Source organism: Cetorhinus maximus, chromosome 22 (genome assembly GCF_964194155.1).
Source record: "Cetorhinus maximus chromosome 22, sCetMax3.hap1.1, whole genome shotgun sequence".
NCBI classification, from domain to species: domain Eukaryota; kingdom Metazoa; phylum Chordata; class Chondrichthyes; order Lamniformes; family Cetorhinidae; genus Cetorhinus; species Cetorhinus maximus.
In genome coordinates, this window is record NC_135900.1 from 70376730 (window position 1) to 70390419 (window position 13690).

The 13690-nt window shown below is 43.4% G+C and overlaps 1 protein-coding gene across 1 annotated transcript in view; it reads right to left on the reverse strand.

The window, feature by feature from the left end:
* The window catches only part of LOC144696780 (uncharacterized), a 255023-nt gene that overhangs the window by 56475 nt on the left and 184858 nt on the right, over positions 1 to 13690 (reverse strand). Inside the window, exons 29-33 of the mRNA XM_078568507.1 lie at positions 12813 to 12892; positions 10960 to 11092; positions 8477 to 8677; positions 5065 to 5172; positions 1842 to 2189 (exon numbers count right to left, since the gene is read on the reverse strand). Coding sequence (XP_078424633.1) covers positions 1842 to 2189; positions 5065 to 5172; positions 8477 to 8677; positions 10960 to 11092; positions 12813 to 12892 — 870 coding nt within the window. The remainder of the gene's footprint in view (positions 1 to 1841; positions 2190 to 5064; positions 5173 to 8476; positions 8678 to 10959; positions 11093 to 12812; positions 12893 to 13690) is intronic.

The window sequence follows — 13690 nt, forward strand, 5'->3', positions numbered from 1 at the left end:
AATAAGAAAGCAGAATATTTTTGAATGATGAGAAGCTGGGAAGCAAGAGGGACCTCAGTGTCCTTGTACACGAAAAGGAAGAGACTCAAGGGGCTAAATTACTCATTCCTGTTCCCATGGTCACAGAAAGTCAACATGCAGGTCCTGCAAGCCAGTCGGATGGCAAATGGTATGTTAGCTTTTGGTACAAAGGAATTGGATTATAAGGGAAAAGGAGTCATACTACTCCTGCTCCTATTTCAAATGTTTTTATGCTTGTAGGCTTCAGCTCATTAATTGCATGGTTAGCAGCTTTAGAAGTGGTTCAGTAGAATCATTGGGGGTAAGCTCAGACTGCCTCCTTCGCCATGCAATGCATCAGGCTTCACAGAAAGTGCAATGAAAGTTACTCAAAACTTTAGAGAGGGTAGAGGAGAGATTTACCAGAATGGCACCAGGGATGAGGAATGTCAGTCATGTGGAGAGACTGCACAAGCCGGACTTTTCTCTTCAGAGGAGAGGTTAAGGAGAGGTTCAACAGGGGTGTAGAAAATAATGAGGGGTCTTGACAGGGTAAATAAGGATAGTTTCCACTGTCAGTATCCAGAGGACACAGATTTAAGGTAATCATCAAAAAAAGGCAAGGGAGGGGAGGATGAAGAGAAATTCTTTTACACAGCAAGTTGCTCTGATCTAGAATGCATTGGCTGAAAGGGTGGGGGAAGCAGATTCAATAAAAATTCAATAAGGGTGGGGGGGGGCGGTGGGACTAATTGGATAGCTTTTTAAAGCTGGGCTGAATGGCCTCCTTCCATCCAGTAAGAATCTACCATATTATGGGAATCTGACAGTGTGCTGGAAACGCCCTCGCTGATTATAACTGAGCTTGGTGCTATTAGTGACTCTTCCTCCCCTGGTTATTTGCCGGTGTACGGTTCCACAGGTGCCTGCTGACACTATTTTGACTCCAGTCAATCTTCGCAGGTGTGTCTAGTGGGTGCAGGTTGGAAGGCCTGTTGGACTGCGTGGGGTACCACAACCTAGCATATACCTGTCCTCATCTAACACTAACACATTTCAGTGGGAGACACTGAGGTACAGGGGCCGTAACAGGTATTTATGGCCCCAATCTAACCAGAAGCAATGGGGCAATTGGAGCATCCTGGGTGAGTACGACACAGGGTGTTTCCTTTCCCCACAACTATAGTTAAAGCAGTCTCAGGTTACCAAATGTTGAAGCTGAGAAAAACATTTTTTCTACCACATAACTGAGTACTGTCATGTATGAATTTCAGTGCGATGTGATGCCCAGTACAAAGGTTGTATGACCCAATGATTAGCTGATCGAATCAAACAGCATGCTCATTCAGTTGTTCATAATCTGCAGAGTACAGACTGTACCCGACCAGCCCGCACTTTCAAAACCTAAAGCAAAATGTTGACTGTTAGGACGTGATGTCCCCAACTGGACAGCACTTACTGAACAATCCCGATTGTGCTAGCAGCTACAATAAAACCCAATTTAAGATAATTGGTCAAGCTCATAATGTGGCTCATTTACATTCATACCCAGGGGCCCATTCTCTGCAAGCAAATGGAATATGTTCAGGCCTTGTGTCGTTTTTGAATTACCCAGGAGCTTGGGGATCCTAAAGTTCCCATTGCTTTTTCTGTGGTAACACCTTGGACAATCAAAGTTGACTTGCTAACCAATCAGCATCCTTTTCTCCTGTAGTATAAATTGTTGTGATTGTTTGAAATTTGGCATTCTTGTGTTTGTCCTGATTACTGCAGGATGTAAAGCTTCGGCAACATGTTTCTCTTTTCAGTAATGGCAAATAATTGTTGTGTCAGTTACATACCTGTTGGCAGATTTCACCACACCAGTGCCAATGTGCTGTACACGTCCAGTCAGAAACAATCCATTCCGTACCAATCCATGCTGTACTGATCCAGACTGTACTGATGCAGTTTGCGCTGATTCAGTCTGTATCAATCTATTCTGCTCTAATCCAGTCTGAAACAATCCGCTCTGTACCAATTGAACTGATCCATGCTCTGCTGATCCAGCCTGAACTGATCCATGTTGTGCTAACACAGTTTGTGCCAATCCATTCCGTAACAATCGAGTCTGGGCTGATCCAGTCTGTACCAATCCAGTTTGAACCAATCGATTCTGTGCTAATCCATTCTGAACTAAGCCACTGGAACTGAATGTAGCAAAAGACAATGAAATCTCAGTGTGGTCCTGAAAAGTGTTTGCTGTTTGACATAAAGTGACACAAAAGCACAGACTATGCCATATACTGAGGTGTGCAGTCAGTGCATCATATAAATCTAATGAGAACTGATAAGAGAATCCTGGTTAAGTGTCAGCTGTGGCTCAGTGCCAACACTCTTACTCCGGAGTCAAAAGGTCATGGATTCAAGTCCAGAGACTTGAGCCCATTATTTAGGCTGGAACACATCTGCAGTATTGAGGGAGGGCTGTTCTGTCGAACAAGGCTTTGTCTGCCCTCTCAGTTAGACGTAGGAGTCTCCATGACATTATTCAAAGAGCAAGGGAATTATCCCAATATCAGGATGCTTATAGTGCAGGATTCAGTAATGCCTTTGAATGTCTATGGGCCATGGTTAGATTCTCTCTTGTTGGAGACGGTCATTGCCTGGCACTTTTGTGGCACAAATGTTGCTTGTTAGCCCAAGCCTGGATATTGTCCAGGTCTTGCTGCATTTGGACATGGACTGCTTCAGTATCTGAGGAGTCGCGAATGGTGCTGAACATTGTGCAATCATCGGCGAACATCCCCACTTCTGAGCTTATGTTGGAAGGAAGGTCATTGATGAAGCAGCTGAAGATGGTTGAGCCCAGGACACTACCCTGAGGAACTCCTGCAGTGATGTCCTGGAACTGAGATGATTGACCTCCACCAATCACAACCATCTTCTTTTATGCTAGATATGGCTCCCATCAGCGGAGAGTTTTCCCTCTGATTCCGCTGACTCCAGTTTTGCTAGGGCTCCTTGATGCCACACTTGGCCAAATGCAGCCGTGATGTCAAGGGCAGTCACTTTCACCTCACCTCTAGAGTTCAGCCCTTTTGTCCATGTTTGAACCAAGGCTGTATTGAGGTCAGGAGCTGAGTGGCCTTGTCAGAACCCAAGCTGGGCGTCAGTGAGCAGGTTATTGCTAAGCAAGTGCCTCTTGATAGCACTGTTGATGACCCCTTTCATCACTTTACTGATGATGGGGAGTAGACTGATGTGGTGGTAATTGGCCAGGTTGGATTTGTCCTGCTTTTCATGTACAGGAAATAGGAGGGCAGTTTTGTACATAGCCGGGTAAATGCCAGTAATACAATTGTAGCTGTATTAAAATAGCTTGGCTAGAGGCGCGGCAAGTTCTGGGGCGCAAGTCTTTAGCACTATTGCTGGAACATTGTCAGGGCCCATAGCCTTTGGTATCCAGTATCTTCAGCCATTTCTTGATTTCACATGGAATGAATTGAATTGGCTGAAGACAATATCCAGGCTTGCACTGACAAGTGGTTAATAACAATCTGTGATGCTGGGGACCTCTGGAGGATGCAGAGATGGATCATCCACTCAGCACTTTTGGCTGAAGATTGTTGTGAATGCTTCAGCCTTATCTTTTGCACTGATGTGCTGGGTTTCCCCATCATTGAGGATAGGGATATTTGTGGAGCCTCCTCCTCCACTGAGTTGTTTAATTGTCCCACCATTCACGACTGGATGTGGCAGGACCTCAGAGCTTAGATCTGATCCGTTGGTTGTGGTTCTGTCTATCACTTGCTGCTTATGCTGTTTGGCATGCAAGCAATCCTGTGTTGTAGCTTCACCAGGTTGATACCCCATTTTTAGGTATGCCTGGTGCTGCTCCTGGCTTGCCCTCCTGCACTCTTCATTGAACCAAAGTTGATCCCCTGGCTTGGTGATAATGATAGAGTCGGGGATATGCTGGGCCATGAGGTTACAGATTGTGGTTGAGTACAATTCTGCTGCTGCTGATGGTCCATAGCACTGCATGGATACCTAGTCTTGAGTTGCTAGATCTGTTTCAAATCTATCTCATTTAGTTCGGTGGTAGTGCCACACAACACGATGGAGGGTATCCTAAATGTGATGATGGGACTTCATCTTCACAAGGACAGTGCAATGTTCACTCCTACCAATACTGTCATGGACAGATGCATCTGTGGCATTCTTAACTGGACTTAAAGACTGTATTGAGCTAATACTGGACCAAATGCTTCATTTTTGTCATAGGCGGTATCACAGGCCAGGGGAACCCCTATCATCTACAGATGTGGGAGAGGTGATTGGATAGTGGTATTGTCACTGCACTGGTAATCCAGAGACCCAGGGTAATGCTCTGGGGACCCGGGTTCGAATCCCACCACAGCAGATGGTGAAATTTGAATTCAATAAAAATCCTTATAAAAGAAGTCTGATGATGACCATGAAACCATTGCCTATTATCTGATTCACTAATGCCCCTTTAGGGAAGGAAATCCACCATCTTTACCTGGTCTGGCCTACATCTGGCTCTAGACCCACAGCAATGTGGTTGACTCTTAAAAAACCCCCAGAACAAGGGCAATTGAGGGTGGGCAATAAATGCTGGCTAATGTCCACATCCTATGAACAAAAAAAAAAGTCAAGTTTCCAGCAAGGGTTTGCTTTCAATTGTGGGAAACCTGGCTGATATTTCCCCTCCCTAATCCAAGGGCACTGAGACTAACAATGCCAAATTGCTGCCTAACTGGAATTATCTAACTCAGACACAAACCAGGAAGTCAACTGAGGACCTTGTGCCTGCATGGCTCAGTATCAACATCTTAGTGTTTGTATTCACTTGATCATCAGAGGGGCAAGGGAGTGGAAGAGATAGAAAATGGTCAGATGATCAGGTGAATATAAACACTAAGAGGTTGATACTGAGCCATGCAGGCACAAGGTCCTCGGTTGATTTCCTGGTTTATGCTTTCAGTCCTGTAATGCTTGATTGTTAACATGTGGCCAAAGTGAAGCCTTTCTATGAATAATGAAAATTATGGCCTGTACCTCTTCTGAAACATCAGGCCTTCATGAGAGGGTGTGGAGATATAACTGAATGGCAGACCTCCAGAGCCCATCCTTTGGGCTGCATTCTGCCCGCTATCTCTGTAAGCACTGCAAGAGAAAAAAACCTTTAGAATATAGACTTTTTCTTTTAAGGCGTTTTCACTCCCCATTTTTGAGCTATTTGCATTGCCCTCTCCCCAGGCGCCAATCGACAAGGTTAGAAAATGCCTGTAGGCTCCTCTGAGAAATCTGTGCTCCTGCAACTCTGGGCTCTTGCGCACATCCTTCACTCGACTATGTGTGGCCATGCTTACAGCCATCTCGGCTCTGAGGTTTAAAAGAACCTCCTTAAATCCCTCTGCCCCTCTCTCCTCCTTGAAGACTCTAACTCTAAAAACCTAACTCTTTGACCAAGTTTTTGGTCACTTGTCCTCATGTCACTTTTGTCTCTTATTGTTTGATTACGTGCCTATGTGGTGCTTTGGGATGACTTATTACCTTAAAAGACACTATGTAAATGCAAGTTGTTGTTGATATCACTAAATGACCTTGGAGATGTACAGAGTGGATTCATTGTTCAGCCACTCCCTCCCATCTTATCTCACTTGCCAGATAAAGGAAAATTTAGGAAGTTGCTGTTCAGAGTAGTGATGCAGAAGGAGAAAAGAAAATGGAAAAAGAAAGAAGTGGGAGGTGGGTTATGAAATCAGGTGCAAATTTCAAATGAAAACAAAAGGTTCATTGTGAGCATAAGTCACCATCCTTTACAGAGACAGTGTTGCTAGGACATGGAATATCTTCCAACAAGAGGCATCTTTTAAAGGGAAACTGGATTAGAAATTTCTGCTAAGGTAGGTACAAAGTTATGGAAAGAATAGACAATGGGATTATTTCTGGATTGCGCCAGCAGAGCGCTCGTAGTGACATTATGGACTTAATGCTCTCTTTCTATGGTTTATATTTTGTTTCCAACTAGTTAACTGAAATGAAGCAGGTACTCTTCCGCTCCCTTTCTCTCATTCCTCACTTCTTTATTCTCATTCTCTCTGTCTCACATTTCCACTTTCATTACCCATTTTCCCCCTCATTATCCCATTCCCCATTTTCTCCATCTCACTCTTTGGCCGGGCGTTTCTCATAGAACATTTCCAGGTCCTGACCCTGCCCCATCAGCCATATGTTCCCTAATGCGATCTTATTGGAAGCGGCCAACCAAAAGGTTACATTTGTATTCACCATCCAATTGGGGACAGTTGATGAGGCGGGTGGCCTAATGAGGTGGGATGGTGGCCGGCAGCCTTCACTGTGGCTGCCATGGGAGTGCAGCTACAGTAACTGGGGTGCAAGAGGGAGCACTGCTACCAGAGGGAAGTGACGAAGACGGGGACACAATGATTCTCTTAAGCCCAAGCATGCTCAGTGGGAGCAAACTGCATGAGAGTATGCTGCAATGGCAGGCCATGCCTACACTTGAAAGTGGGCTTCCCCTTCGCGTGGGATAATTCACAGATCTCCTGTAAAGTACAAGTGTTGTGTCCTCTTGCTGTGTACTTGCCTCCTTTGAGCTGGTGAATCTCACACACTATGGGAGTCCTGGTTGACTTCAGGAAAATTGGAACATTGTGGGACGATCCAGTTTAATCACCTACTCAACTACCTTCACTGGCTGCTGGCTGGATTGCCGTCAGTATGATAAAAGTGCGCATGTTGGGAACGAATGTGTTAATGTCATGTCAATTACATTGTTACAATTAAGAGAAACAGGTGATGGGTATTAATTGTCTTTGAGTATGTATAAATAGGGGATTGCTGGGACAATGGGTTGTGCGGGAGGGGAGCTGTGGGACTGAACAAGCCAATAAACTCTCTCAATAAAGAAAAGCTCTGTGTCTTGGTTTCGGCTTCACCAACCAGCTTGGATCCTATTAACAGCATGCATGTCCCAATACATTATTTGTGACTTTCAGGACCTCGCACCCCCCTCCCCCCACCAGCTCCAAACTTGGCTCCAAGGGCTGGGAAAATTCTGACCATTCTGTGCCCATTTCATCTTCTTTATTCCTCACTCACTTACAATCTCTCAGTCTTATTTACTTTTTATTCTCCACCTTGTTCTTGTATTTCTCTCATTTATTCCCCTTTTTTCCATGCAGCCTTTTTCCCTTTCAGAGGCCCACACTCATAAAGGTTTGTGCATGGGCCAATTGCAGTGCCATAGCTCCTTTGTCTGTCTCTATACTGACTGAGTAGAAGCTAAATCAGGGCCACAAGGCCCTGTTACTGTATACAGGAGATGACGGTGTGTGTTGTGTGCTGTTAGGCCTGTATCCAAGGGTGGGGAGACACAATCAAATGACAGAAAGTCAGAGTGTATTCCTCGGGTTATTGGCAGCCCCTTCTCCCCGTAAACACTGAAAAGAATGAAAAACACTTTAAAGTAACGTATTCTAATGTCTAAGATGTTTCCTTCCTTCATTTTAAAAAACTTTTTGTTGCTCAGAACAACACTTTCTCCTCCAGTATCTCATGGAAGTAGCCGTTCTCCTAGTCTGGGCAGCTTGGCCATGAAGGCATCACCACCATTCATAGCCCTGCCCATCCTTAATGCCCACTTTCCCACAGGTCTGGTTGGATAACAGTTATGAACTGGAGCTTTGGCTTGTTATTATTATCTACAGCACAGCAGGACCTTGTGGTGTCCCTTGCTCAGGTATACACTGCCTTATCCAGCACAGTTACTGAGAGAGCCGAATGATTGGTAACGTGTCCCCCACCATGGGAGAATGGGACAGCCCGCTTCATCAGCAGCCCAACCACCCCACTCCCTCCACCACTGAGGCATCGTGACTGTAGCACGTACTAACTATAGGATTCACTTGCAACAACTTGCCAAGGCTTCTGTGGCAGCACCTGTCCTGATAACCTGAAGCAAGATCTGGAATCAGATATGGGTCAGGCTCAATGGGTGACGCTCATCTCCGTGGCAGCCCTTAAAAAACAAATAGGATTGCGGAATTCAGGCAGCGAGTGCACAGTTGAAATTCCCTGTCCCTACACGAATCCGCAGTAAGGAAGCAACTCAAACAAGGCAGTGGGTATGTCTGCAGAAGAAATGGCAGTTTTGTACTGTTATCCAGGGCTTGATGTGATCTGATGTCCATCTGATGTGGCTTGATACTGGGCTATAGTTGTCAAGTCTCATTCCTGATGCATAGTAATCATGCAACGGCTACAGCACGGATGGAGGCCATCGGGCCTTCTCTGTCTGTGCTGGTTGCCTACAAGAGCAACTCACTTAGTCCCACTCCCCCACCTTTTCCCTGTAGCCCTACGTAAGGACAATTACAGCAACAAAAAAATAATTGGCCCTTCCAATGCAATCTGCTTATTAACAACACTCGAGAGCAGGCACCTGTGGTATTCTGGAATGCTCCAGGATCTGAAAGTATTGTCCTCATTAGAACATTGGTCCTGGGGCTGAAGAAAGAACAAAGTGTTTTTGGCTTTCTCATTTTGCAGCCTTTCTCCCATTGCTGCGAGCATATTCTTCCTGTACTTGTCATTTTTAAAATGTGTATCGTACCCCATCCAATTATTCTTCATTATTCCAGTCCTGTTTCAGGTTAAAATTAAAAACAGCAATGAAAACTGTGAATCAGAAATCATTTAGAATACAAATAAAAAGAATTAAAGCACAGAAGGAGGCCACTCTGTCCATTATGTCTACGCTGGTGTTAGTTCTTCCATTGATTTCAGCACTCTAATCCCAATTTTTGTCTGTTTCCCATATCCTTTTATGTTCTTCCTTTTCAAAACACCAGGAACAATCCTTCATTAGTTACCCTATGAAAATCTTTCATAGTTTTGAATACCTCTATTAGATACCCCCTTAACTTTTTTCTGTTCCAGTGAAAAATTCCCTGATTATTTTATCCTTGGTGCATAAAAATGCATTCTCATTTCTAATAAAATTCTTTTGAACCTCCACCGAACCTGTTCCACGGCTTGAGTAACTTTCCTATAAAGGGTGCCCAGAATTATACACAATCCAACACCAACTGCAAACCTAACCGAAGTCTCATACAAATTCAGTGCTGCACATATAAAATCAGAATCCCATTGGTCTTTCATACCTGTACACACACCACTAGATTTCTCAGTCTGTCCACTCTTGGAATAATCTTCTTATTTCGGTTATACTTCTCTTTATTGCTCATTTCTTTAACAGTTGCTATGCCATATTTCTTTGCATTGAATTGCATCTGCTACTTAATGACCCACTTGGCAAACCTGACAATGGCGTCCGTCAACCTGCGGATTTTTCATTGCAGCTTGCCCTGGTATTATCAGTAAATCTAAATATTATTTATAAGGACTTTGGAACAGGAGTAACTCATTCAGTCCACCATTTCACCTGTTCCACCATTTGATGGAATAATGGCTGATTTGTATCTTAGTGCCATCTTGGTTCCTTGTCCCTCACCTAGCAAAATCTATCAGTCTCTGCTTTTAATTGTCAATTGGTCTAACCTCAACTACTTTGAGTAAGAGAGTTCCAGATTTCCATTCCCTCTTTGGTGGGAAGAAGTGATTCCCAACAACACCTGTGATTATGCCCCCCTTGTGCTTATGAACATTTAGAAAATAAAAAAGCTCCCAGCACAGATTTTCGGGGAAAAATGGAAATCATTAGTCTAAAAAGTGCCCTGTTAACTTTGCTTTCTGATTCCTATCCTGGGCTAAATCTCCACTCAAGCAGCTACATTCACCTTAATGCCATGCATCATAATGTTTATAATAAGTCTATCCTGTGGCACTTTATAAAATCCTGCTAATAGCTTACTGGTTTTCATTTATTTAAGTATGCTGCTTTCTCAAAAGAAGTTCCATTAGTCAAATGCATCCCATCCTTTACAAGTCTGTGTTGATTACGTAGAATTTAACACAAAGAAACAGGCCATTCAGCCCAACTGGCCTATATTGATATTTTATGCTCTATATAAGCCTCCTCTTACCCTATTTCATCTCATCCTATCAGCATATTCTTCTGTTCCTTTCTCCCTGATGTATCTATCCAGCTTCCCCTTAAATGTATCCATACTATTCATCTCAACTACTCCATTTGGTAGCTAGTTCCACATTCTAACCACTTTCTGGGTAAGGAGGTCTCACCTGAATTCCTTATTTGATTTATTAGTGACTGTCTTATATTCCTTTAGTTTTGCACTCCTCCACAAGTGGAAACATCTTCTCTACATCTACCCTATCAAACTCTTATAATTTTGATGACCTCTAGGTCAACCTTAATTTTTCCTTTACTAGAGAAAAGAGTCCCAGCCTGTTAAGTCTTTCCTGATAGGTAAAACCTCTTAGACCTGGTATCATCCTTGTAAGTTTTGTTCTTCACTTTTCCAGTCTTTATTGTTTATTGATTCTTTCTGATCATCCCAGACTTTCCAAAGTCTATTTTCATCCTGTGTTGCAGATTCTAGAAATGTACCCATGAACAATCTAAATCTAATTGGGCTACAGTTTCCTGCCTTGTTCCTGTGTTTGTAATGTTTTACACCCAGTCTACCGACGCAATTGCCATTACCTTTTTATTTGTTTTTGAAAATCAGTGCAACCGCTACCTCCACCACAAAGTAGAAAATATGCCCCTTTGTGTGAAACAGAAGGATCTCTACGTTAGACAGTGCAGCATGTTAGCATGCTGACTTTCTCCTTATAGACCCTGGAAAGATTAACTGACAGAAAATGGATGGGCTGTAGGAAGACCACTTCTAAATTCTGTACCCAATATTCTGATCAGTGACCATTGCTCTGTGCCAAGAACGTTAGTTTGTATCCCTGGGTGCCGAGGTGACTGCATCCACCTTATTCCTTGCTACTGACCTTTTCCTCCTGTAGCAGCACATGAAGAGGAGGCCAAGAAATAGGAGACAGGAGAAAAGCGATGATAGGACCGTGATGACAATCATTCCTGCTGAGCGTTGCCAATCCTCCTCCAGGAGTTGGTATGAGATAACTAGTGTGAGACAGAATGTGACAGTCAGATTGAAGAGACAGAACAGAGCACTGCACTGCAAATAAAAAAGAGCAGTTCCGAAGAAGAGACATATTGGACTCAAAATGTTAACCTTGTTTCTCTCCCCACTGCTGCTGCCAGACCTGCTGAGTTTTTCCAGCACTTTCTGTTTTTATTAAAACGCAATTACACTTGAACTGTCAACGTAATTTCAATGCCATGGTCATTCAGGGGAACCTGATCTTATCTCCAGGCAGCCTGTTTCCCAGCAGCTATTTAATTCATCTGCCCATGGCTGCCACCACAATGGAACCCGAGATCCATGTGCCACACATTTTTCAGGTGAGAATTTGGTGCGAGGATGGGGAAAGGGGCTGGGAGTCTTAGCAATGAAACAAAGATATCCCCTCCTATTAGGATAGGAATGATAAAATTGACACACCAAGCTATATTTGTTCATACAATGTCCTGAAGAATACATATTGTGGTACCTTTGCTACTATTTGATTCATCTCAAACTGAAACAAAATGGATATTTAATTAATGAACATTATTAATTCAGGATATGGTTTACCTTGTAAAACAATTTTTTTTTTTACAAATTTGGGTTTGCTCTTTTCCCTTCCCCAATTTTGTTAACCTTTCCATTACCTCATCTCTCCTGGGTGTGAGGCATGCTGAGACTGGGTTCCATGGATGTCAACAGCTCTTTGGTACCTGAGTCAGGTGGTCACTCTTAATTTGTGATTGTTGATGGTATAGGAAGATCTATTCTGCTGAAGGAGGCAGCAAAGCAGAGACAAAACATATATACCCAGACAGGGTTAACTGGATGGGGATTAGATCTACCATCGATGACAGCATATAAGTCGACCTTTGAAGCCTTGAAAAGTCCATCCAAAAAACAGGGGTTGACTTATACTCCAAGTATCAAAGTGAGTTGTGGGTGGTTGCCATTTTAAAATGTCATTGGGATCCAATGCAAAAAGTTCGCATCTTAAATTCCAATGCACCTTCGCAACACAGCTCATCGCTTGCTGATCCCTTGCGCCCAGCTATAAGGTACTGGTAAGTAAAACATGCATTTGTGGGATGAAAAATTGAGACTGCCGACTAATGTGAATACAGTATGTCATGGTTGAAAAGGGGGTTTGACCTAGATGCCGAGTACATGATTTTTGAGGCCAGGAAAATTCTTGTCAAATGTTTTGTGAACACATCAAGTTTCCTCATGAATACATACCCTTGATGGTCTACTCTAATCCCTGTCCCTTGTCTCTTCTGCTAACATCCTATAATCTCCAGGAAACCAGTGAGGGAAAGCAAGAAGGTTCCTCTGATTGGTATTTTGGCAATCATCTCAATCAGCATGGATCTGTGCTGACTTTTGTAAACATTATCAGTTGATTGATTGCACAGCAGAATCAACATGGTGTGTCCCTCTTTCAAAACCGTCAGATGAACTATTGATGCCCTCGTAATGGAGGAAGGGGGAAACTGAACTCTTTGTGGCATATGTACACATTGTTATGCATTCACATTCGCCAGGAAGCAGCTACCCCACCATTGAAACAAGCAATGTATTTAATTTGGACATTTTTTAAATGGCAGAGCACGTGAAGGTGATACTGTAGGCTTTTTCCAAAATTTCTTCCTGGTACTAGAAGTTTAGGAGTCAAGTTTAGATTTTCATTTTCATTTGGTTGCTAATCTAACCCACCTCTTTTGGTCCGGAATTTATCTGACCAATTGCTGCTCATGATCTCCCCTCTATGTTGATCAACCAGAAGGTACTTGATTCTGTAGATGACAAAAATCCAAGTCAGTACAATTGCTCACTATCCCAGCCAAAACTGAAGTAAGGTAGAGCTTTCACCAAGTGTTTTTTTGTTAATTTGATTTTTTTTTCCGCCTTCCCCAAATCCCTCCCTTTTTCTCCTTAAGGTGTTGACCTTTTATGGGATGCAGTCCCCTGATGGCTGCAGTAGCTCACACCCAGAGTCCTTTCCACATATCTGAATCTCAACATTCAGTGATGGAGGATTTATGATTCCCTTCTCATCTAAAAACTACTAAGACACACACTGGCCATTGGCTTGGGAACGGGAATACATACCCTGGCCGACTTTAACCTCTTTGAACCTTGGGTCAGCCCCAGCTGAGATCAGCTAACCTAGCAAAGAACAGGAATCAAACTAAGGTTCTTTCAGCCTATATGGCTCTATAACAAACACTGCCTTGTGCACATAGTTCAACGGGATTGAAAAGGGAGGGTAGAGCTTAATCATGAATTAATCGTAGGTGGCCTCCATGGCAGTTAATCTGTTAGCCAATTATCTGGGGCGGTGACAAATACGTATGACTGACTGCTCCCAACTAACCCACGGGAGAGAAATGATTGCATTCTGTAATTCACCTTCCCCCCCCCCCCCACCGTCTTCCCTGAATGTCTGGCCTTTTCTGTTTATGAAAGTTTGCGTTACCAGGAATTATATTGTCAGCTTAGTTCAGTGTTAGCACTCTCACGTCTAAGCCAAAAGTTATGAGTTCCACCCATGCCTGCAGAAACATAGTTTAGGATGACACTTCAGTGCAGTA